This window comes from Lonchura striata, chromosome 28 (assembly GCF_050655825.1).
Source record: "Lonchura striata isolate lonStrDom1 chromosome 28, ASM5065582v1, whole genome shotgun sequence".
NCBI lineage: Eukaryota > Metazoa > Chordata > Aves > Passeriformes > Estrildidae > Lonchura > Lonchura striata.
The window spans coordinates 2,949,574-2,974,621 of NC_140730.1; the positions used below are offsets into that span (position 1 = coordinate 2,949,574).

General features: G+C 51.9%; 1 protein-coding gene across 1 annotated transcript in view; it reads right to left on the reverse strand.

Annotated features, from left to right (window-relative positions):
- Positions 1-25,048, reverse strand: part of PTPRS (protein tyrosine phosphatase receptor type S) — a 133,603-nt gene that overhangs the window by 7,419 nt on the left and 101,136 nt on the right. Inside the window, exons 14-28 of the mRNA XM_085562391.1 lie at positions 23,522-23,639; positions 20,462-21,052; positions 19,682-19,779; positions 19,284-19,537; positions 18,833-18,926; positions 18,426-18,641; positions 16,066-16,223; positions 15,046-15,057; positions 13,207-13,319; positions 10,909-10,956; positions 7,390-7,487; positions 5,217-5,340; positions 2,393-2,568; positions 1,722-1,841; positions 1,035-1,189 (exon numbers count right to left, since the gene is read on the reverse strand). Coding sequence (XP_085418517.1) covers positions 1,035-1,189; positions 1,722-1,841; positions 2,393-2,568; positions 5,217-5,340; positions 7,390-7,487; positions 10,909-10,956; positions 13,207-13,319; positions 15,046-15,057; positions 16,066-16,223; positions 18,426-18,641; positions 18,833-18,926; positions 19,284-19,537; positions 19,682-19,779; positions 20,462-21,052; positions 23,522-23,639 — 2,375 coding nt within the window. The remainder of the gene's footprint in view (positions 1-1,034; positions 1,190-1,721; positions 1,842-2,392; positions 2,569-5,216; positions 5,341-7,389; positions 7,488-10,908; positions 10,957-13,206; positions 13,320-15,045; positions 15,058-16,065; positions 16,224-18,425; positions 18,642-18,832; positions 18,927-19,283; positions 19,538-19,681; positions 19,780-20,461; positions 21,053-23,521; positions 23,640-25,048) is intronic.

Sequence of the window (25,048 nt, forward strand, 5' to 3'; positions counted from 1 at the left end):
TTTTTGTGCATCAGGTAACATCAGACCTGTGTGTAATGGCATTTGTGCCCCAGCAGGGCTCTGTGCTCTCTTGTGCCACTGCTAATAAAGGGTTTTCTTTTACCATTCCAGTGCTGTCCCTTTTTTCCTGGAGCCCTCTTGATCTCTGTTAATTAGACTGCCTAACACCTGAACCAAGCAGGTGACTGGAGCTTTGGCAAGAATTTAGCAGCTGATCTGGGAGCTGGTTGTGAGCTGACAGCTCTTTATTCATTTTCTGAGGTGCACAATAATTGCCATCTGCAAGGGTAGTGATAAGTTGCCCACTCACAAAGACTGTTTAAATGGCATCCTCCAGCAGAGGCAGGATTAGCTTCCCCAGCAGCCTGTACAATTCAGATCTTCCCCCAGTGCCCAGGAACCTGCAGGCTCCTCCACACCCTCCTGAGGAACACAGGGATTTATCTGCATTGAGGTTTCAAGGATTCCTTACTGGGTTGTAAATTGAATTAGGGAATGTTACCTGCTTTCAGCCTGGCATTATCAGGAAGGCTGCAGCACTCAGAAACCCTCTGTCTCTCACTGTCTGCTCTGCCTGGGGCAGCTGAGGCAGCTCTGCCTCCCAGGTATCTCCAAAACCCTCTGAGGTCGCACCTGATCCTCCTCATTTCTCATTGTGACCAGAACCAACCCCACCACACAGAACCAGCCACTGGTACAGCACCAGGCACTTCCCACTGCTTAACAAGATCATCAAATCCCAGAATGGTTTGGTTTCAAAGGGACCCTAAAGCTCTTCCTGTCCCATGGCAGGGACACCTTCCACTAGAGCAACCTGGCTGGCCTGCAGCACTCAATCCAAGTGATTTGGCACAAATTACATCCCTCATCATCTCAGGAAATGCTGTGCTCAATGGAATCCCCAGGTTTCCTTCTCAGCTGCTGCCTGGGAATCCAGCTTTGGCTAAGAGCTGTCCCTGCCCCCAGCTACATCCACACCCTCCCGAATTTCCTCCTTCCCAGGCGGCCCCGTGCCAGGGGAGGGGAAGCTGTACCTGCAGTGCACCACGATGGGCCCAGCATCCGGGGGGTTGCAGGTTTTGACCCGTCTCAGGAAGGCCAGGAAGGGGGTGGGGTACTCGGGCACACCGTGGTCTGGCCACGCCGTGAACTGGAACTGCCGCACCTCGCGCTTCTCGCTGGAGCCGTTCTGCAGCACAGGGGCACGGGGCTCAGGGGACAGCAGCACCCCAAACCTGCCTGTGCTGCGTGTGCCGTGTGCCCCAGCCCTGCATTTATCCCCCCACTTATACAGGGAAGGGCAGGAGGTGCTTCAGGAGGATCCTGCTTATTAATAATGTCTGTAATGCTTATTGTTATCTTAATTTCGTTAAAATTGAGTCGCAGGATGGTTTGTGTTGAAGGGGACATTAAAGCTCATCCAGTGCCACCCCTGCCATGCAGAGGGAATGTTAAGAGGAAAACCCACAGCTCTTGAGGGTGGGAATGAAGGTTTGGACATGGCATGAGCCTCACATCAAAGATTTATTGATCTTTTGTAATGTTGCAGCCTGAGACCCCTTTGTAACTGGAGCCTGCAGGTGCAAATAATTCAGATCATGGGACTCTTCCCATCCACTGTTCTGAGTTTTTCCCTTAAGAGAAATCCTTGAGTATTCCTGCAGTTCACCAGGACTGTTCCAGCCCATCTCCAGGGAAAGCAGGAGCAGGAGCCAGCTCACCTTGTGAAGGGAGAACGTCCGCACGCAGAACGTGGCCAGTTCAATGGTGTCCAGCAAGGTCACTTGGATCATTCCATAGGTGTCTGTGCCTCGGCCTGGCCAGTACTGGTCACACTTTATCTGCAAGGCAGGAGGGATGGCTCAGTCCTGGGACAAGCCCTTAATGGTGGGGGTGCTCATTCCCAAACTGCCCCCCCAAACAGGGGAAGCTGGGCTGGTGGCAGAGGCAAGGAGAGCTGCAAGAAGTATCTTTGCAGAGCACCAGACAGGGACAAACCCATCAGAAAAAGCTCCTACTGACTAAGCACAGACTTTGATGCTACATCAATCCCACAGACAACAGACTGGAATGATCCTGAAGATTAGAGGGAATGTACTGGGGCTTGTTAAACAAGAGAACTGAATGTGAAACTTGCCACATGATTAACTCCAAGACAGACATGCAGTGGGATCCAGCAGCCTCTTCTGGAGTTGCCAAAGAGGCTGCAGCTTTCCAGGGTGAATGGTTTGTTTTTTTAAAAGCAGTGAATCACTGAACTTTCAGGGTGCTGGCAGAGCAGGCAGAAATCCCCCCCCCTGGCTGCACATCAAAGGGATTTGCTGTTCCCCTGACTCTCCCCTCCAATCCCCCTGGATTATGACTAACCAGTCATCCCTCTCATGCATCCTACCCGTGATTTCTCCTCCAGCTTAGTCATCATGACAATGGTGGCTGAGCGCTGCTCCCACACCATCCTCCAGAAGTCCCCAAAGGTCTCTGGCAGGGGCCCCTGTGTGGCAATGTAGGCGTTCTGCTTCCGGTACCCGTCGATGTAGTTGGCATTGATGTAATCACTGCCCACAATTCCTGTGTCAAATCAGCAGAAAATCAGGGAAATGCACGGGACTTCACACAGCTTGGAAGCACGAGGAGATTTTTTGCAGGGATGCTGTTAGAGAGAGAAGCCCCCTGCAGAAACACCAGAGCCTTCGTGGCTCGGTGGGTCAGGATGACCCAGGCTCTTGGCAAAGTTTTCCCAGCACAAGCTCCTGCACTGCAGAGAGACAGTAACTCCTTGCAAAAAGTATTAAAGAGACCAAATACCAGGCCTTGAAACTGTGGTGGTTTTACTCATGTGCTTAACAGAAGCAAAGTCCTGGCACAGGGTTCCTGCTGCATCAGTGTCCACAGGACAAACCTGAGTCCTTTTCCCAGCCTGCCCCAAGCCCAGGCAGCAAATGCACCTGGTCAATGACTGTGTCCACAGTCTAATCCCAGGCATTGAGCTACAGCTGGACAGAGTAAAGAATAAAGCCAGGCTTGATTTAGCCAATGAAGGCTTTGAAATTACAGGCTTTGACTCGCTGTAAATTGCCCGCTGTCATTTTTAAGAGTGGTTTTTTTTCCTACTCACATGAGTTACAGGCTATTGAGTTCCAGCTGCTCGCCTGGGTCCCTGCTTGAGGGTTTGGGATGAGCAGGAGGCACTGCCAGAGTGAAGAGGTTGACTGGGACATGGCAGGAGAAAGCTGCTCTGAAGTTAAAATGCCCCTGGCAGGCGGCACTGCCCAGGTTCAGCTCCAGAGCCGGCGCCTGGCACGGAGCAGCCGCACTCCGGGCTGGTTTGGCTGCTCCCGAGCACAGCGAGCGCCTGGCAAGGCTGGCAGGATCTGCAAACCCATGATTAACTCGGTGCAGAGCCCTTCACTCCTGCTCCAGGGGAGCCAAGGCTGGGGAGCAGCACCAGTGAGGAACTGGGCTGCAGCAATCGGGGCTGCTGCTGGCGAGGGGCGAGCCCAGAGCAGCCTGCCTGTCCTCAAGGGCACTCGGGGACTTCAGCTGCTGGGAAATTGCTTTTGATTAAATTTCTGGAGGGTTCCCTACCCTTGCTCCCTCCCAGGCTGAAATTTCAGGAGGGAGAAAAGGTGGCTGCCATGGCAGAAGCGTGCTCAAGGAGCTTCCAGAATTAATCTCCCCTTCAGCACCCTGGGGTCCACTCTGTCATTTGAAATGGTGGCCACGAGCTCCTGCAAGGTTTCACTGTGTGACAGGCCCAGCTTCAGAGAAGTCACAAAATTAAAGCCACTGCTTCTTCCTGACCAAGCAGGCAGTGACTGTCTGCATCCTTGACAAATCCAGATTTAAAACAAAGAGAATGCAACAAAACAAATTCCTCCAGCTCCTTTCATCTTCCAGCCTTGAGCATAAAATAGAGCCCGGTAGGAAGGAGCACACCAGCCAAGACATGTCAGAACCTCTCAGATGCTTTAAAATTCAACCTTGGCCCATCATCCCTGCACTGTTGGTCCCTCACAGAGCCCTGGGCAGAGCTGGAACTGCTGCCTGCATCCAGCCCCAGATCCAAGACCAGCCCAAGTGTCCTTCACTCCCACACTTGTGCTCTTCTCCCCTCCCTTGAATGACAAAGCAACTTTTTAAAGCCTCTGCTTTCCTTGGCTCATACAATATTAATCTCAGAATTAAACCAAGGCAGAACACAGTCAGCTTCACAAGGAGAAACATTTAAAGCCCTCTAATAGCAGACCAGAGCAATCCAGATTTGTGCAGTTTTTTGGCAAATCACCGTGCTCTGCTGCTGCCTCAGCTCTCCCCCTTCCCTGTGCCCCTTGGAGCTACCGTGGCACAGGGAGATTATTTTAGCAATTCCCTGGTTTCAAAGGCTTTGGAATTAACCTCTCCATTCGCCAGGCAGTTACCAGGACATCCCACATCCTCTCTGCTCTGATGATCAGCTCTTGGCAATGCAAGACTGGCCTTGAACGCTTTATCCACCCGGCACAGCCACATCCTGAGCCCATGAAACTCCAACTTTATCTCGGCAGCAGCAACCCAAGCAGGTGCCCTGTTCAACTCCATCTCAAGCCCCTCTTATCCTGGCGTGCACTGGAGCAGCTCTGTCAAGAGCCATGAGTTGTGAAATTTAATGTAAATTTTCTGACTGCACCATCGCTCACATAAGCAGCTCAGGAAACAATTTACGACCCGCCAGGCTCGCACTAACCTCTTCTTATCCCAAGCCTTTTTTAGGGGCCAAGGCTGCAGCAGGGGCTGCATATCAAGTGATCTTTGTGCCTGTACAACTCAGCAGCCACATCTCTGCTGCTGCTGCTGCCTCTCACATTTCTACAATCAGCCCTGGGCTTCTTTCCCACTCCTCCCTGAGCAGCCCCGCTCTGTGTTCCCAGCCACCCTGCTCTGCTCCCTCTAAAGCACTATGTGGTCTGAATTCTTCCTGTTAGTCAGAGATGTATCAAGCAGGCATCTCCAAGCAAAGGGAAGGCAGTTTCTTGATAAACCAGCCCTTGATATGAGGAATTGCACCTCCAGAGGAATATGCCAGTCACCAGAATTTAACAAATGCCTGGTGTACGGAGGTATCTCCTGCTTGCCAAACTCCCAGGGACACATTAAGAGGAGAATATAGAGATGAGAGAAGAGTGTGCAGTGTGTTCCTTCCATGCCAGCAGTGCCTGGAGGACGGGGGTGCTCCATACCTTCGATGGGCAGCAGGATGACCCGGGAGTGGTCGTAGGCGATCACGTTCGCGTAGCGGTTCTTGGGCTTGTTCACTTCCAGGTTGGAGTGCTCCCAGGTGAACTGCTGGCCAGGGTCGATGGACTGGAGGGATTGGGAAAGGAAACGGGAGAGTCAGTGAGGAGAAAAGCAGCAAATGCTGTTCTGAGCACTTGTTCCATGAGCAGGTCTCGCCGAGCGGCGCAGCGATCGCCGCTTGCAAGAACGCAGCTTTGCTGTGAGAAAACCCCAGCCCCGGGGAACAGCTGATGTCCCATCTCCCCTGGCCCCAGGTGGAATATCTGAGGTCATTCCCCCTCTGGACTCAGCACCAAAGGTTTCCCACTGCAGTGGGGAGGAAGCTCCACAGGAGCCTGGCAGAGATAAGAGTGCATCCCCCAGCACAACACAGGGGTAAGGACCCCGGCCCTAGGACACTCAATCAACATGGATTTTTCCTAGAAGGGATGAAGGAATAAACAATGAAATGCATTGGAGAGAAAAATCCCCTCTGCCTGTCCTAGTGATTTATGCCAGGTTTGGTGGTCGGGTTTTTTTTCCTCTCTAAAGTCCAGCTGTCCCAGATATGGAAATTAGGTTAATTACGTTTACCTCTAAATCCTCAGCCAGAGAATTAAATAAAACAAGGGCTTAATTCCTTCATCATTTTGCAGAGCCCTTGGGGTTTGCCTCAATTGGAGGCTTGGCAGGAACGTGCAGAGCTGTGTTTGCTGCTGCTTGCTCTGCCTCTGACTGCCACCCTTTGGGGACAGGGTCCCAGATCCCAGGTCCACCCCTCTGAGCCAGCCCTTGCCCAGCCCCGCTGCCCTCCCTGCCTGTGCCCACCCCAGAGCTCCCCGGGCACAGCTGGTACAGAACCATCCACAGAACAGCTCGGAGCTCCAGCACTCTGGCTGTGGAGAATTCCTAACTAATGGGTATTTATACTATTGTAATGTGTCTGTTTGCTCTCCATCCCTCTAATCATGCCTCGCCTTCACTTCATTAGCGATGTTTGTTCAGCTCTGGCTCTCCCTCTGGAGGAGGTTGGGCTGGCTCACAGCCAGGGCACTCGGGATGTGGCATTATGCAGATCAGCCTCTGGAATCTGGATGGAGCACAGAACGAGCTGCTGCTGCTCCTTCCACCCAGCGTGGGAGGAGAGACCCAAGCAGAGCAAAATGTGCCTTTTCTAAGGTGTGACCCCTGCTCAGGGTGCCTGGTGATATCCAGGAGTCAGGGCAGGGAAAAAGCATCCCTTTGTTTGGAAAACATCCCCTCACTCCCTGCCTGCAAGCAGACACAGGCAGTCTAGACTCCTATTAGGCTAAAAATACCAGGGCATTTGATGGCTTTCAACAACAGAACCAAGAGTGGAGAGAGGCTTTTTACAAGGGCATGGAATAATAGGACGAAGGGCTTTAAACTGACAGAGGTTTTAGGTTGGATATTAGGAAGAAATTCCTGCCTGTGAGGGTGGGGAGGCTCTGGCACAGGGTGCCCAGAGCAGCTGTGGCTGCTCCTGGATCCCTGGCAGTGCCCAAGGCCAGGCTGGATGGGACTTGGAGCACCCTGGGCCCATGGAAGGTCTCTGCTGATGGCAGGGAGGGCACTGGATGGGCTTTAAGGTGCTTCCAACCCAGACCAGGCTGGGATCGAGTAACCAAACACTACCAGGATAGGGAAAATGTGCATATACCCCCCAGACATGACAAGGAAGCACAAATCATCCTGTTTTCCCATCTTTAGCTCTGTGGCTGCTGTGGAGCACTCCCTGCTCATCTCACCCGAGCTCAGCTGTAAAAATTGGGTGTCACAGTCTGGCTCTGCTGTGTCCAGCAGCAAGTCATGGGTACCCCAAAAACAGCTCCCATCCCATCCAGGAGTCACCTTCCAGGACTGGATCCCTTCCCTGAGGGAGCTCAGCCTCTGCTGACCCAACAGGAGCTCATGGACCAACCTCTTTCTTTTTATGAATTAGAATTGACCCCAGCAAAGCTCCCAGCAAGTACTTAATTTCCAATACATAAATAGCTTTTAAATTTCAGCTAACCAGGTCTTTAAAATGAAGCTGTTCATTCGGATGAAGTCCTGTCTGAATTCCCTAATTCCTGGCTCTGCAAACCCATGCACAGCACTCACTCTTGCTCATACCTCATACTCTTGGGATAATTTCAGGTTATCATTAGCTTTGAGATGCTCTGTGTGTTCAGCCAGCTCAGAAACGGGGATGGGTGGGTGGCTGAGCATACCTAAAAGACAAGACAGCAGGAAAAGGATTGCATTTAATAATAACTAAAATTCACAACCGTTGCGCATTTTATAAGAAAGAAGGAACAAGAAAAGAAAATAAATTACAATGTAAGATCTGCAATGAAAGTAGGGAGGTTAGAAGAGAAGAATTCAGGGCTCGAAATTGTGTCCTTGGAAGTAAAAAATAAAAATCAAGGAAATAAAAAAAAAAAACACAGTAAAATGAGAGTGTTCCCGTGATGGCCCCATTTTCAATGTGGAGATCAGAGCAAAACAAAAAGGAAAATCCGAGGAGCAGATGCGTGTTAGCGATTCCAAAGTGGACTTGGAATGAGCAAACGCTGCCAGAGGAACCGACGCAGCAAATGGCACAGCACCCGCCAGGACCAGGAACCAGCTCCAACAGAAAGGGAGGCAAGGGCAGGATCCAGCCAACCATGGAGATGTGGGCAGGAGATGGGAATATGCAGATGGGGGGAAGCAGGGGAGGCTTTTCAGGAACTGCACTTGATGACCTTGAAGGTCTTTTCCGACCTCAGGGGTTCTCTGGGTTGTTTTTTGCACAACGTTGCCTCTGGAAGTTCTCGGTCTGTTCATGGACACTGAGCTCTGACCTCCACCATCCCCAGGTTGCAGCCAGGCCTGGAAGCACCCAACAGGCTCCTCTTCCCACTCCTGGCTGGTGAGTGATGTTTCTTCTACAGCACAGCCCTCCCTCCCACAGCTGTGGGGCAGCACTGGCCCCATCCAGGCTCTGCTGTTGATACTTTTTGGGATGGACAGGCAGGAGATCCTCCTCAGGCAGGGGGATTGTGGCTGATGCCCCCGAGCTGGTTCAGCTGCTGCCCCTGCAATCCCCCCCAACACTTTGGGGTGCTGGCGTTGAGGCAGCCAGAGAACTCACTGGAGCCACACTGGGACGTCCCAGGGGTCGGACTGGTCCAACTGGGGCACATCTCAGCCACCACCGGGGTGAGCAGCCATGGAACACTCAGTTCTCAGCCTGGGATTTGCACATCCTGCTCTGAAAGGGGCTCTGGGAAGAGCAGGGGCCCTTCCCTGCTCACAGTCCCTCAAAGGCTACGCTGCAAACCCAGGAGGAAAAGCGCTCCGTGCTTTGCTCATCTGCATCGGATCATGTTTTTCCAAAGGCTTCCCATGCTGTCTGCCAGCCTCCCCAGAGGTTTGGAGAGCAGCATTCTGAGAAGCCCCGGGCAGTGCCCCCGATGAGAAGGACAGGAGTGGAGAAGAGATGGAAGCCAGGGAGAATTTCGAGCCCCGTGGGTGTTTGGTGGGTGACAAAGCAGCGGCGTGGCAGCGGCATGGTCAGATACTCTGAAAACTCAGCACAGAGATGGCAAAGCAAGCATGACATCCTCAGTTTTACAGTGATTTGGGACAGGTGCTGCTTCCCCCAGGCCTGGGCACGGGATGAGTCTGCCAAACCTGGGCAGGTTTCTCCTAAGCTCACCACGCATCTATTTTCAGCACAAGGAAATATGGCCGAAAATAGATGAAGAGGGGAAATATACCAAAAAAAAAAAGCTCACAAAAATAACCCTGAACTATCCTGGGGGATGTGCTGGCTCCATTTCAGCCTGCTAGGATCAGGGCAGGAAACCTCTCTTGGTTTATGGAGGAAAAACTTCCATTTAGTCTCTTGTCCTGTCCCATCCCACCTGGAGGAAGGTTATTTCTCCACCTGGGTGGAGGGGGTCTGCCATCCACCCCAGCACCAGAAGCAGACTGGGGTGTTGGAAGGAGCTGGTCCTCTCTCAGTGTGGGATGGGGAGACCCTGGCTGAGATGTTCCAGCTCAGACCAAACCAGTTTAACACCACCAACACTTGATGGACATGTAGGTTAAAAGGAGAAAATAAAAAATCTGAAACCCCAGTAATAACAAGTAAGAAAAACTCCAAAACCTCCTTGGCTCAGAAGTCATGGAACAACATGAGCAACAACCTCTGAGCCAGTGGGCTGCATGGGAAAAGCTCACTGTGCCAATCTGGAATGAGGACTCACCTTGCCCTTGAAGGAATTTCCCAAGTTTCCTTCACAAAAGCTCCAGGAAAATCCCAGAGTGTGACCAGCAGCTCTGCCCTTTGCTGGGGTCACCCTGCTTCCCCTCCAACCCTCCCTGCACAGAGCCTGGCTGGCAGCACTTGGGAACTCGCCTTGTTGTGCTGCTGTTAAGGACAGAAACTCCTCATGGGAACATTTTCTAGGGCTCTTTGGAATAAAAGAACCTCTGCAGCAATAAACACTTCCCTGGTCAAAATGCCAAGTGCATGGGGTTTCCAGTAGGATCCAGGAGTTTGCTGTGAAATGAGGCAGGAGTGGCACTGCCTCGGCTCAGCTGCTCCTCTATCCTTTAATTCAGGAACTCATCTGGGGGATGAAGGGCTGAGTTCAGCCAGGAAAATACCCACAAGCCCTCCGTTACAATGAGGGGGGTCAAGGGGACAATGGTGACATATTCCATACCAAAGAGACTGATATTTGGATTAAACTATTCAGGGAAATTTCCCAGCCCTCGCATCACCGAGCACAGGCAGCATCTGTGACTCTTCACGTTTGTCAGCTGAAACCTCACATCCTTCCCTGCCCAGTATTTAAAAAAAAAAAAAAAAAAAAATCCAAGCCCATACCACCCAGCAAGGCTGGGATCTTGGCTCCTAATGGGATGAAATCTTTTCGAGCCAGTCTCATCTAACATTTCAATCACTTGAATCTCTCTAATCTTATCACAAAAGACTTGATTCTCTGTGCACCAGCCAAGTCGCCAGAAACGTCACCCTAACATCTGCTCCGTGGGCCAGAGCCCATTTATCCTGCAAAATCACCGTGGCTGGGGGCACTCCTGTGAAATCCGGGGTGGCCTCTGGTCTTTGTGCTCCTGGAACAGCTGGGTGCCAAGGAGCAGCTGAAAGCTGGGAAACAGCCCCTTCCCCATCTGAATGAAAAGGTGCCTGTGTGGCTCCTTCAGCTGCAGCTCCAGTTTCTCTTTCCCTGCATCACAAACACCAAAGAACAACCCACCAGTGACACCAGTGCACAATACAGGGGACACTGAGGACACTGAGGCAAGCACCAGTGATGGGACATCTTCCACAGGGGGGAAAGGCAGCCCTGGATCCTCCTGGGACAGCGAGGGGCGGATGGGAACCCAGCTGCTCCCCGTGTCCTCCAAAGGGCTCTAAGGGGAAACTGTAAAACTGGAAGCACAGTTGAGACACACAGATGGCACAGAAAAGGGATGAGATGGGCAAACACCGCAGGAACACGGAGAATTCGGCAGAAAAATCAAAAAATAGTAACAGGAACGGAACAAGAATTGGAAAGGAAAGTGATAGAAGAGGAAAATAATAATGAGGGGAAAAAATGAAACCAACAGGAACAAAAACACACAGGAACTAACTTTCCAAGTCAAACTCAGGGTCACTGAGAGGGCTGCTCAGACCAGAATCTGCAGAAAACAGTAAAAAATAAATAAATAAAAGATACACTTTTGTAAAAATTTCATGCTAATAAAAAAAACAAAAACCAACATAAATCTAAAGAGGAAAAGAAAGGTATTTTTTGTGCTGATTAGGACAGGATATCTAAGATGTGCTATGCTTTCCCCTCTCTGAGCTGCACATTCCCATTCCCATGTACCTCCTCTGTTTCACTGCTGGGGACATGATGGAGATTCTACCTGGGGTCACCTGGAGAGGAATACAGGCTCCTTCTGAACCACAATATATTGAATTTAAATGCCTTTAACTCAGAGAGCACCTGTGGAGTCTTCCCCTGCAAACAGCACCACAACCTCTCCATCACCACCAACACACTCCAAGCTCATTTTCCCATCCATTTCCATTTTTACCCAATGTTTCCAAAATTCTGTGGGAGGCAGGTGATCAGCTCCCCCAAATACTTTAAAAACCTTTTAGTGCTTAATAAATTATAGAGCAGAGTAACACCAGGTAGATCAACTCTGGCCAGATAGATTTGGCAAGAAAGACTCTTCTAAAGGCAGACTGGACACTGAAGTGTGTTTTGGGATCTGCAGAGCCTAATGCAGGTCTTGATGTCTCAGCTACCCTTTAGAAACCTCCCAGAGGCAGAATTCAGAGGTACAGCATGACCAAAGCAGTGGGGTCAACAGAAGACTGACTCCATTGATCCCATTACCTGCTGGAAGCACCCTCAGCTGACTCTGCTGTCCTGTGGGACACAAAAACTCCCACTCAGGGAAACACATGAACCAGCACTTCCAGCTGCTCCTTGGCACCAAGACCAAGCTGGAAGGGCACAACCTTTTATTTTTATCTCAGCACAGTCTTTTTATTTGAGAGAGTGCAGCTCCTTCTCTTTTGGGTCTCCCACCTCCCTCCACCTGGAGCACCCACAGAATGGAGTGCTCCAAAGACAAGGGCAAACTGCTGCTGAGCTGCAGTTGGGAGCACTCAAAACATCTCCCACACCTTCACCCTCCTGCAAGAGCAGCACTAAGAGCTGATTTAGGGACCTACCTGTGCTCTCCCTGGAGTGAACCTGCTGCCACCCCTCAGCTGAGCATTGTTCCTAAGCCTGGGCTGATCCCAACAGGTGATTCCTACCTCATTTTGGGAAGAGCCCCTCAGCTCAGCACTGCCTTTGTGCTTCCCCTGCTCTCTGTCCCTGCTGCCAGCCCCACCCTAAGGAAATTTGACAGTGCTAAGGACAGGACTGGGATGGGAAGGGGAAACAGGAGCTACAGAAACATTACTAACGAGCACAAACAGCAAAAAAAAAAAATAAAAATACAAACAAACTGAAAACAACAGCCAGCCCCCAAAAAGCACAATAAATTCCCTTCCAAATCCTCCAGCACCAGGAGCTTGGAGGCAGAGGCGTGGACAGGCACTGGGTCAGCATGGCCAGGTGCCCATCGGTGTGAGGATGTGCCAGGTGTGCCAGTGGTGCTGCAGAGGTGCCATGCAGGCAGCTGGGACATGCATGGACATGGGGACACGTGTGTGCAGGAGGGAGTGCACAGAGCCTCTGCCCAGCTGCTGGCCCAGCCCTGGCAGTGCCCAAGGCCAGGCTGGGCAAAGCTTGGAGCAACCTGGGGTAGTGGAAAGTGCCCTGCCCATGGCAGGGGGTGGAACTGAGTGGGCTTTAAGGTGCTCCCAACCCAACCCAGTCTGGGACTCCATCACAGCATCTGCACCAAGCCAGGAGATGCTGCCTCACCTGCACAAGCAGCCAGCTCTTCTCCCCTTGCACAGCCCACGGGGCAGGCCTGGCTGCCAGCAGGGGTGGTTTGGCACCAGAAGTCACCAGTTCCAGGTGTGGCTGGAGCACTGGGTTCTGGGCAGCCTGCCACACTCCACCTCCCCACCCAGGAGCTCCCAGCTGGGGCACAGGGCAGCACTGGTGCTCTGGCGTGTCTGGCGCAGCCATGGCACTTGCAGCTCAGCCCAAAATGCATCAATTTCTCTGGAAATCCAGGAAAAGCCTTCTTGTGCCTTGCCAGCACTGGGCACAGCCTGTGCAAGGTCCTTGAGAATGCCATCAAAGGCTTCTTTCAGCATCCCCACTTAGCACAGACCAGGCTGGGGCTCCTTGGCTGTGCCCAAGGGCAGCACTGGGTCTGCAGGCAGTGCCCAGCAGGCAGGAAGGGCTCAGGGAAGGGGCAGGTGCCCCCTCCTGCCTTCCCAGAGGAACAGGCTGGTCAGCAGCCAGTTACCTGGAGTCTGGAAGTTGATTCTCCTCATTTCCACGGGGTCCTTGGGGTGGTGGGGGGCAATCTCAGCGTTGTTCAGGAGGCACTTGGTCCGTGGCTCGGAGTCTTTCCGTTTGCTTCACAACAAAAAGGAACAAAAGAGACCAGAGAGAAAAAGCAGCTTAGCTCCTGGGCCTTGTGGGCTCAGCTACTTCTCAGCTACTCGTGTTCAGGCACCAGCAAAGCTCCCACAGAAAATCAAAGGTGCAGCCAAGGGTGTAAGTACATAGAACACATCAGAAAAGGGATGAGGTTTGGAAGGATTGGCAGTGCTGTTTTAGGGGTTGACAATGGCCTGGGAGCCCCTCAGCAGCTTTCAGGTAAGTCTGGAAGTTCGCCCCTTCTCCCAGCAGCAGCCAGGAGCAGTTGAGGTGCTGTGAACTCATACCTCACCCTCCCTGCTCAGAGCAGCCTCCACTGAACTCTGCAGAGCAAAAAAATGTTCCAACTCTGGCCAAGCCATTTCCAGCCTGAGACAACCAGAGCCAGCAGAATCGTTTGGAAAAGTACAGAATCTCCTGCCCATGACCTTGCATGTCGAGCTCAGATATTGCTGTTGGCTTGCTCAGGAACTCTCAGAGCTGCCCTGCTGCAGACAGAGAAGTCAGAGCAGCAGTTTTCAATCTTTTTTGAACTGCAGAACCCTAAAAATCTGGGTTCAACAAACAGTGTAGACATCCTCTCCCAGCACAGCTGTGCCTGCTGAGAGCCACCTCTCCTTGCCAGGTGCCAGAGCCTGCTCCAACCCGCCAGCTGAGCTGCACATGGAAGTGCTTCCTAATATATTTCCCTCCAAATGGGTTAGGTTAGCTTAGGCAGCTGAAAAAGTCTTTGCTGACCTGGCTCATTCTCCTTGAAGAGAATTTAGAAGCAAAGCCCAGTGCTGACCTAAAGATGTGGTAACTCCTTGCAGAGAAACAGTGATGAGCTGCTGGGAGCTGAATTTCTCCAGAGAGCAGAAAACGTGGCCCCCACCCTGAGGCTCGGAAAGGTGGGGTCCCCTTCCACGAGGGGCTGTGGAGCTCCTCACCCCTCCTGCTCAGGGTGCACAGAAGCCTCCAATAAATTGCCTGCAGCAGCAATGGCAATCACTTAGGCAGAGAGGAGGTTATTCAGGACATTTTTAGCTGTCTCTTGATGTCATTAATAGCCAGAAGAAGTGGTCTGAGCCCTGCCAGCACTGCATGGGGCAGCATTTTGGAATGACACCACTTTGCAGTTTGGGAGCAGTTTATTTCTGAAGCTGCTGTTAACAGTTCATGGACTGAACCCATCAGTTACTTCCAGTGAAAGTTCTTCCAGTCTTGGAAATGGTTGGGAAAAAGTCTCATTGCTGCAGTCATAAACAGCCTCTGTCAGAAGCCCTTGGCTGAGGGGCAGGAGCAGCTCCTGCCATGGGACAAGGAAGCTCAGCTGGGAGAATCCTGCTTGCAGCGTGCCAGTGGCTCAGGGACAGCCTGTGTGGAGCAGCCAGACAGAAACCCACTTTCACCTCTGACTGCCACACAAATGAGAGCTTCTCTGCTCCATTAACCCAGCACTTTATGAGCCATTTACTGTCACTGCTGCTCAACCTGAGAAAGGGCCGTTTTATTTAGGAATGGACTAACAGGAAAAAACTGGGCTTGCTTTGCTTTTTCTGCCCCAATTCAAACATAATCTCAGTTAGTCTGACATGGGGTTTCTGTGAGGACAGATCTAGAGGTGGGAACTGCACCAACAAAGCCCCAGCACCACACAGCAAACACTGCTTAACACACAGCAAGCAAGAACCTGAATAAATGGCAAATCTGGTGCTCTTACCTGTCTGGTTTGCTGTCCAGGGAAGCAATAAGTAGAGAGAAGACAAAACAAATGTTCAGGTTAGAAAGGACTTGCAGAGGGAAGGGGAAGCATTTGCTCAGCTCTAACCCTGGCAGCAGAGGTGGGACCAGCAAAGATCACCCAGCCAGAGGGACACCAACCAGGACCCCTGAGCCCCTGCCCCAGAGCAGCCTCACATGCTGGGGTGCAGAGGCCACACTCCTGTGCATAAGGGAACACCCATGTGCAGATCAAAGGTGGAGCAGGGCTAGGAGAGCTCCCCCCACCCTGAGAATGAGGTGTCCCAGCTAAGGACATCTCTGCTGGCCATTGCCACCTTAATTTACTTTGCTCAACCCCTGCTTCCCCTCCTGTCCCCTTCCCTTGCCCTGTGTGTGTGCTCAGGGGACCCTCAGCTCTCATCCACACACCATGGGCTGCTCAAAGAGCCAAGGGAAAGGGAGACACATCCAGGGGTTTCCCCTTCTCTCTCCTGAAGGCTCACACCCTGCTCCTGTGTCCCAGCTCCAGCAGAAAACCACTCTGAGAGCAGTGGAGGTCTCTGCTGCCCCACAGCTCAGGGGTGCCTCCCCTGCATCCCCCCACTGCCCACAGGCACAGGGAAAGGGGCTGAGGCTGAATCCTGACACACTCACTACCCAAGGGAGTGTCTGTGGGACAAGCACAGCTTTCCTGGCAGTGCCATGGGACAGAATCTGCAGCAGCAAATCCCTGCAACCCCCTGCTGAACCCTCCTGTGCCGGGCAGACTCTCCCATTCCACCCTTTGTGCTTTCCTGGCAGTGCCATGGGGCAGAATCTGCAGCAGCAAATCCCTGCAACCCCCTGCTGAACCCTCCTGTGCCGGGCAGACTCTCCCATTCCACCCTTTGTGCCTCAGGGCTTCTCTCTCCAGTGCCCAAGGAAGGATTTCCCCTCAGCTGAGCAGGACAAAATCCCCTTTAGGGCCCCCTGGGGACACTGAGAACCATCCCAGGAGTGGGCAGTGAGCAGCTCTTACTTTTTGTAGAGCAGGATGGCGATGACGATGCAGATGATGAAGACCACGGCCAGGACGGGCCCGATGACCCAGATGAGACCCTCCTCCCCATCAATGATGGGCTGGGGGTCAGGGTTGTCCAGCTGGATGGGGTCAGAGAAGGGACTGGCAGCATAAGTCTGGAAGACAGGGAATAGGGTGGAACACAGCTAAATTTTAAGGAATTCAGAGATTTTAGAGGAGCTAAGATTTTAGTCTGAGATAAGCCTTACTAGAGTTAATTAAAATAAATGAGTAGGCCTTGACAAAGTTAAGAGTTAGTAGTTAACTAATAATTGATTACTTATCAGCACAGTGTTTAGTTAGCTGGGTTTATAACAAAGAATACACAAACTGACAAATAGCTTTTAGGAACATAAGACAATTGTGGGCCTCCTCTGTTCTGAAACCAATTGAAGACAAGAAACGGGAGTTCTACCAAGAGTTCATTTGTCATATTTGCATTGAAAAGGTAGAAAGGTCAGAAGGAGGAAGACTTCATTGACTTCCTCATTTTGGGAAGGGTCCACTGACCCATTTCAAGGAACAAACCACACATGCTGAATAGCTTTTGAAATGATTAGCATAGGAGGAATGGGATGTACCAAAATGATGAATATGTATTTGTATTTTGGGTATCCAATACTTGTATGGATAAAAGGACTCTGTAATCACCTGAGAAGTGTGATGTGGATTTGGGAGCCATCCCACACACAATAAACACACACTTTCTAACTTTAAACTGTTAGAGAGTTTTTGTCCATCACAGTTGGATATTGGTAATAGATCAATGTCCACATTTTTTTAATAAATCAAGAGATGGGATGGGGGCTGGAGAGTGGGCAAGCACCCAATATTCCACAGGAGGAACTGCTGGAGAGGATGTGAGCTCTCTGCAGCACAACCCAAATGGTGACAGGAAAAATGCCCTGATCCTGGGCATCCACATGAGGGGTATCTTCCACTTCCAGTGCTCCAGTGAGACACAGCATGGAAAAATCACACTCATGTGAAGCTGCAGCCTGCCCTGAGCCTGTCTCACCCCTTCTCATGCTTTTAGAGATCCAGCTGCTTCTGTTCCACCACTGCCCTGAGCCTTCACCACTGCCACTAACACATAAACACTTTCCCCAAGCTCTCACGTAACCATCTGGATTTTGACAGTCAGAGGGGATTACAGGGCAAGAGGGAAAGGATTAAAACAAGAATTAACGCTTGGTCTGGTGACTGAAAAAAACCAAGCCTGACAAATAAATGCAAAGTAGTAAAAGACTGTGTGTGTCCTCTGCTGCCTCTGCTCTGAGCTGTGTTCTTGAGGAGCATCAGAGGCACATTCAAACCCTTCAGAGTTCTGACTAAGGATGAATTCTCATCCTACACGGGAGCTCCAGAAACTGAACAGCACAGAGAGCTGGCATGGCCTGGTTTGGGAGAGCAGCCAGGGACAGGACAAGAACAGGGGCTCTGAGTCCTTGAACTCCATCGGCTCTGAGCAGGCTGGAATGCTGCTCCACACTCAGGAGCTGCTGTGGATCCAGGCCACTGGGAGTGAGTCTGCAGCACCTTGTTCTAAAGCAGAAATTACCTCAAGCTGCAGTAATCCAATTGAGAAACCCATTCAGGAGCGTGTCAGCCTAATCCTTTAATATCAAATACACAAGTAAATATTTATTGGGGGAAAAAACCTCTGAAAACACTTAATTTCCAATAGCTCCCTGATACAATTCCATAGGGAGATTTAAAAACAACAAAGTATTAGTCTGTTTCCCATTGTGTGTGAGGGAGGAGGCAGGTAAATATTAAAATAGTTGTTTTCATAAAGCCAAGTATAGCCCCAGTGAAAACAGCAGAGATGCTGAATTGGTAGAGAGAACTTGTAGTTTTCTATTAAAAAAATGCTCCCCTCTGTGCTTGGAGAGGAACTTAGCAATGCCCAGAGTGTGACAAGCTCTTGGAGCAGGATGTCTGGGGTCATTGCTCTGAGGAGTTAAAGAGCAGCCTTTAAAGGAAATTACTGTTCAAAAAGGGGTTTGACCCAGGGCTCTCTGAACTTTTGTGCAGTCCTGAGGGCATAGTTCAGTGTTCCTCCCCATTCTGGACTCCAGTCTGGAGCCACAAGTGTACAAGGTCTGTCCACAAAGACTGGGACAGTCACAGCTCCTCTTGTCCTTGCTGCTTCGAAGAGACAAATACAGGCACAAGCACAACCAGCTCATCAAGCACAAGAGCCACATCCAAAAGCTCCATAACAGCTGGAAAGAAAAGCCCCTGAAGGATGGCAGGAGGGCAGCAGGGTTGTGGCAGCTCCCAGGGAGCAGAGAGGGGAAGCAGGCAGCACTTACAGCCTCGGGTTCCTGCAGCACGGCCAGGATGAAGAGCACATATTTCTGCCCTGGCTCCAGGGCTCTGTTCTCGAAGTTGTCGTAGTGTTTCATGTCCCCCAGGATGAAGTGGGAGGGCAGGGAGCGGAAGCGGGCAGCGATGTAGGGCTTGGGGAAGTCCAGCTGCCGGGAGTGCCGCAGGCTCCGGCGCCGCAGCCTGGCGATGTCCTGGATCAGCTGCAGAGAGCACAGGAACACCCTGAGACCCCGGGAAGGAGCAGCAAGGAAAGCCAAACCAGCCCTCCCAGCTTGGCTGCCCTGAATGAGGAGCACAGGTACCCCAAATCCCCCTCCCAGCCCTCAGGTCCCCATCCCATTCCAGCTGTTCTCTCTCCCCCTGAGCTGAGTCCAGTTTTACCCACACTCACCTCCTCCAGATCCATCTCCTCAGGGCTGCCCAGGGGGTTGAGGAACTGTCCTCCCCGGGACTTCCTCAGAGGCACCACCACAATGTAGAAAGCTCTAAATGTTAGGAATGATAAAATAAACCAGAAGGAATTAGCCATAGAGGAAGGGAGTGCACGCACTAATGTGAGTTTGCCCAAACTGCCCCACTGGCTCAAGCCCCTTATTTTTCATTCAGCACAGTTGCTGCTCCTGGAAAAAGCTGGATTCAGTGGCAGCCCCATGTCTCCTTGTGTACTCCCTTCACACTTCTTTGGCTTTCCCTGTTAGTTGTGGAAGAGCTTCCAAAAGGCAACAGTCAGGAAGGCTGGAAATGCAGGGATCACCCTCCTGGGTGTTTGTGGTGGTCTCCAGCCATCTGAGCCCCAAAACACAAACTGAGCACCCCACCCCTGCAGTTAAACAGAAACCTACTGGACAGGGACAGAGCTCTTCACGTCGGGGAGGATCACCACCACGTTGCCATCAGCATCAGGCTTGTGGGTCACCTCTGGCTTCTTGGACAACATGTCAGCAGCAGTCCAGGCTGCCACGTTCTGCTGCAGCCCCCCCATGCTGTTGCCCTGGTTCATCAGCACGAAGTTGTAGAAGGTGCGGGGCCTCAGGTGGGTGATGAGTTTCTTGGTGGTCCGTCCGTCCACGTCGACGTGCAGCCCGTTGTACTGGATCTGTGGGAGGGCAGGAGGTTGTTCCCTGAGCAAGGCTGGTGCTGCTCCAGCTCCTTCCTCCCCATCCCTTTGGTTTGCAGGGAACACCCAGCCCTGCAGAGCTGGGGCACACACGGGAAAAAAAATCCCCTGCACACCACTTGCCTTGTATGGGGTAGGAGAGTTGTAATTCTCAGGGAACTCCCAGCTCAGAAGGACAGATGTCTTTGTCACCATCTTCACCTTGAAGTTTTTGGGTAAAACTGCGGAGAAAAAAGTGAGGAGGAAGGGGAGAAAGGAGAAGAAAAGACAGCAGAGGGAAGGAAGAGCAGGAAAGAGAAAGAAGAGAATGTCAAGTGCTGGAAGAGGGGCCTGCCAGGCTGGGTCTGGCTGCGGCTGCAGGAGCTGAAGGGATTGCTCCCTCCTCCACTGTGCTGGAGTTTTGCCAAGGTCCATCTCCCAGTGCTCCCTGTCCCCATGCCTAACCCCAGGAGGGCACGTGGCTTTGCCCCCACACTCTGGGCCTGGGTGGCTGCTGCAGGAACGAGGTGCTGCCTGGCTGAGCATGCTCAGGTGAAGAAAAACCCATCCCAGGTCACGGCTTGAGGGTTTGTTTTTTTGTTTTTTTTTTTTTAAATTTGTGCTCTTTTTCTTTTGTCTGTTTGCAAAAGCTGAAGAAAATGCTCTTCCCACCTGTACAGCGACTGGCCCCCCACTTCAGGTGCCAGTGACAGAAGGTGTCCGGACTTAACTTAGAAGAAAGTGGTAAAAGGGACTTACCTGGCACAAGGCAGAGAGGAGCGGAGGGACTGAGTGTGACACCAGAGTGCTTTGCATTTACTCACGAGCCTGGCTGAGCCTGGCCTGACCTCTCCAGCTCTCTTGCCTCCTGGCACCAGCCCCGGATAGAAGGGGAGAGAGGGAGGAGAAACCGGTGAGTCCTACCTTGGTCCAGCTGGAACGTCCGATACTGGACGGTCGGGCTGTAGGGCCCGGGGCCTTTACTGGTGTGAGCACGGATTTTAACGTCATAGGCGGTGTTGGGTTTGAGGCCGTTGAGGGTGTACGAGTTCTCTGGGGAGGGGGGCAGGTCTTTTTCCAGCAGGTTCCCGGGAGAACCGGCTTCCCGGTAGGCCACGGTGTATTTGACGATGGCTCCGTTCCTCTCGGCCAGCACGGGGGGCAGCCAGCCAAACTGCACCGACATGGACGTGACGTTGCTCGCCTCCAGGATTTGGGGGTAACCCTTGGGGATGTCTTCGGGGGTGGTGAGTTCCTGCACGGCTTCCTCCCCAAAGCCAGCCCGGCTTTTCACGGCCAGCTTGAACACGTACGTGGCGCCCTTGTGGATGCTGGGAGCGATGTACTTATCCTCCAGAGCTGAGAATTCCAAGGTGGCCAGAGGCTCCACGTCCTTGCGGCCAAACTGGAGCCGGTAGCCCAGCACCTGGCCCTCCGCGTCCAGCGGGGGCTCCCATTTCACCAGCAGAGTGTTCTCCTCTGTCTGGTGCACAGACAGAATGGGCTTTCCTGGGACTAGGAGAGAAGAGAGACACCTTCAGCCAGGGCTGGGGCAGGGGACAGCAGCTGCAGGGGAGAGAACCTGCAGCAACAGGTACCCTCAAGTCAGCAGCTGGGCTCCATTGAAGCCAAAATGCTGCCACCCTGTACAGGTGGATGGGCCCTAAACAGTTTGGGAAATGAGGAGCACTGCCAACCTGTCAGGCGTGAGCTGCTGACACATTCCTAAATTTATTCCCTTTGTTCAGGATGGAAAGATGCGCACAGCTCCTCCCCTGTCCCTGGACCCCTCACCCTGCCATTGCTGGGAAGAACAGACTCAGGAGTCCCGACTCCCAGCTTCCTGTCCCAGTTAATTCCCAGGGCAAGGAAAAGAAACCTGGAGCCTCCAAAAGCCCCAAGCTCCCTCCCTCTCTCCATTACACAGCCCAACTCATGCAGAAAGACACTGGAACAGATTGGCCCAGGCTGGGGAGTCCAGAACAGCTGAGGGTGAAGCAATGAAGGATGGAAGGAAGTCTGGGCAGCCCCAGGTCCTGAGCAGCAGGCACAGGGCCAGCTCACACGGCTGGCAGGCAGCTCATCGCCTGCTTGGGTACAGAGGGAAGCACAGGCAGAGGAACCAGAGCCCAAAATGCATGTGAGGCAGAGGGCAGGGAGAGCTGCTGCTCGCCCTGTGCTGCTCCTCTCCTCTGGAGGAAGGGAACTGACAGTGCTGGTGCATTTTCAGTGAGCCCCTCCTCATCTTTCAGCGAGCTCCCCCACATCTGGGGGCTCTGGGGAGCTCAGCAGTGCCACGTCTCTGCCTAATGAGCCCTGGCACTGCCTGACTGCTAAGCAAGCCCACAGCCACAGTTAAATGACACGTGCAGGCCCAGAGATCCCCGAAGCCAGAGAAAGCAGAGCATTAATTCCAGCAGCTCACGCGTCATTGACGCTCAGCCCCACTATTAGAGATCTCACTTCCTTCTCTCCGCCTTGGTATTTCTCCTGGTTGGACAGGAGGAGAGAAAATGGAGCTGGGAGATGTCCCAGCCCACTCCCGCGGCACGAGCCTGGCCAAGGGGTGAGGGCTGGAATGCTGGAGTGTGGCTGAGGGAGCAGGGCAGGATCTGCTGTGCCAGGGATCCTGAAAGGGTCACACTGGGGAACCTCTGCCTCCACTGACACCTCGGTGGGGATGAGGGGCTGCCTCTGAAACAAAAGCTGCATTCCTTCCAAACTGCCAAAGAACGGCAGGGACAGTGCTGGGAGCACCAGCCTCCTCCCTTGGGAATGCCTAAGGAACACATTAAAGAGAAAAAGAGTGCCATTACCTTTATGTTTCAGTTTTATCACAAATGTTACTGTAATCAGCTGAGCTTCAAAGTATTACATCTGCACAACAAATATTGTTTGGAATAAAGGTGAGAAGAAAGTTCAGAGAGGGGGAAGTGTTTTATTTTGCAATTGGTTTGGACAGTAAAGGAGAAAATTAGATGTATTACTGTATTTAAATTCAGCCTCTAGTCCTGAATGATAAAGAAAGAAATCTCTCCTCTCAGAAGGTGTATTGACTCAACACTGCAAAGAAGGTAAGAATGTTACAGAGCCATTTGAAAGATTTTTTTTTTTTTAAATAGCTATTTCAAGTCGGGGGAAATTGAGTTTTGGGTAATAGCTGCTGTGCTGGAGAAAACATCCCTCTGTGACTGATCACCTGCACTGCAAATCCTAATAGGAAGAGATGAGGGAGGGTGACAAGGCAGAGTGACAAGGGAGCCAGGCAGAGAGAAAGGCTCCAGGTGAGGAAAACAGAAAGAGTGGAGAGCCTTGAGAAGAAGGAAAGCAGAGAAGCAGGGAGTTACTGAGGAGAAACATGGGCAGAACTGCAGGGGAAGGACAAGAGGGTGAGTGAAGGAAAAGGCTTTGGTTGGTATGTGCAGGCAGAGCCCAGAAATGGGAGCCAGGAAAGGTCAATACTGTCAGAGTTTCTCCCTCCTGTAGTCCTGAACACAGGGGATGTACATCCAGACATGGTACCACAAGAGAAGAGTGGGCAGGACAAGCCACCACTGTCTGCCTGCTGCTCTTCAGGTCTTTGCAAGCTACCACCCTGACAGCAGACCTCTCCTGTCCCCAGTGTGCCTGCGTGGGCCACCTGCAAAGCTGCTGCCTCTCCAGTCAGACCAAGAAGAGTCACTTTCCTTTTGGTGCACTGGAATTTACAGCCCAAGAGATTACAAGGGACAAACTCATCCTCTGTTGTGTTTCTGGGTGTGCCTGGGCTTTCTGAAGCACTGGGCAGAAAACTGTGACATTTGGTGAGGGCTGCATGCAAAGAATGAAGGGGTTTCTGCCTTACTAAATCTGATTTTGCCTTTGGGGCAGCCTGGCTCTTGCTGCAAGTCTGTCCTTTGAGAAGGGAGTGGGATGAAAAGTGGTGAGTCTGGAGAAGCTCCTTGGCTTTAGGGAATGGGTTGAGGCTGAGGAAAAGGCTCTCACCTGCACCCTTGGTGGTGACCACTTTGGGTTTGCTTCGAGCACCATCTCCCTTCATGGTGTAGGCGGCCACGGTGATGGAATAGGCAGTCTCCGGCTGGAGCCCAGCAATGATCATTTCCTGTTTGCCAGATGCCAAAGGAAAATCATGTCAATATTCAGGCCCACACCCAAAAGCAGCTCTCTCCTCCTTGCAGGAGTCCCAGCCCTTTTCCAGCATGCAGGAACACCGAATCCAAGGGCATGAGACACTCTGGGGCTTCTGTGGAAGTGGCAGAGGGGGAGAGCCCCGTTCCCCTGGCGAGGCACTCACAGCTCTGCAAACACAGCCTGGCTCTGCAGTGCCCTGTGCAAGGCATCCTCCTCCAGATCTGCCTCTCACACATTCCCTGCCTTCACACAAACCACTTCAGCATCCAAATACTGTCGCTCCCTTCAAAGCTTTCCTCTCCACTGTGCGGCCTCAGAGGAGGCTCAGAGGTTTCAGGGAGATTACATTTTTTTTTCACCATTAGCCCTCTCTTCTCTCCTCAAGAGATATTTTTAATGCTTTCATAATATTAAAGGGATTGCTGGAATGCAAAGTGCAAGACGACACATTCTGCTCACGCTAAAGCTCCCTGCTAAATCCCACCCCCTCCTTCCCCATCCTCTATCAGCCTCCCCACACCTGGCTCCCAGGAGCTTTTGTTGGAACACTGGCCTCAAGAACAGCCCTTCCCCAAGAGGGATCCAGCCTTTCAAAGGGTTGTGTTGGAAAAGGAACACCCGTGCTAAATCAAACAGGATGACAGCACATGCAGCAGGGTTTTCCCCAAGGCCCCAGGAAGGAGGGAGATGGGAATGTTGTGCATGTTTTATGGCTTTCCCCTCTCCTCACCCCTCTGTGCATTCAATACTAAATCTCAGGGCAGCACTTGGAGAGAATTTGTTAGTCCTGAAAATAACTATTTCCCCTGATGGTGAGCTGGGAGTGGAACAGCAGAACTTTGGAACAGTGGGATTTTGATCAGTGACTTGGAGGCTGTCAGCTGCAGGGACAGGTCTGGCTTCTGGAAATCAAGAAAACTGTTCTGCTCTCTCATCTGCCACTCAGTTTTATTAAGATTTTAGGAAAGGGGCTTTGCCTCCCTGCGACTCATTCTCCATCCCTCAAAGAGAGGCCACTCACTTGTGCAGGGCACTTGGCAATCCCCAGGAGACACAAACACCACCAGTTTAGTTGTGTGTTATCTCAGAACCCTGTCACTCCAAGAAGAAAATGCTTTCTCCTACTTCTTGGCAGCTGTAGAATTTTGGAAAACATTTATCATTTTAGCAGAAATAGCAAATGCCAAACAGCCAAGCTGATTTTAAGGTACTTCAAAAGTAAAAGCACCAATAATGATTCAGTGCTTTACATCAATGAGTTTCTAAGGATCTTGGCCCTTTGAGAGTACAAAGCATTTGTTCATGCCGTGATAGCTCAGGACTCATGGATTTTGTACTCCCAGTGCTTCCCAGGCTATCTTTTCCAGACACAGAGGTCTT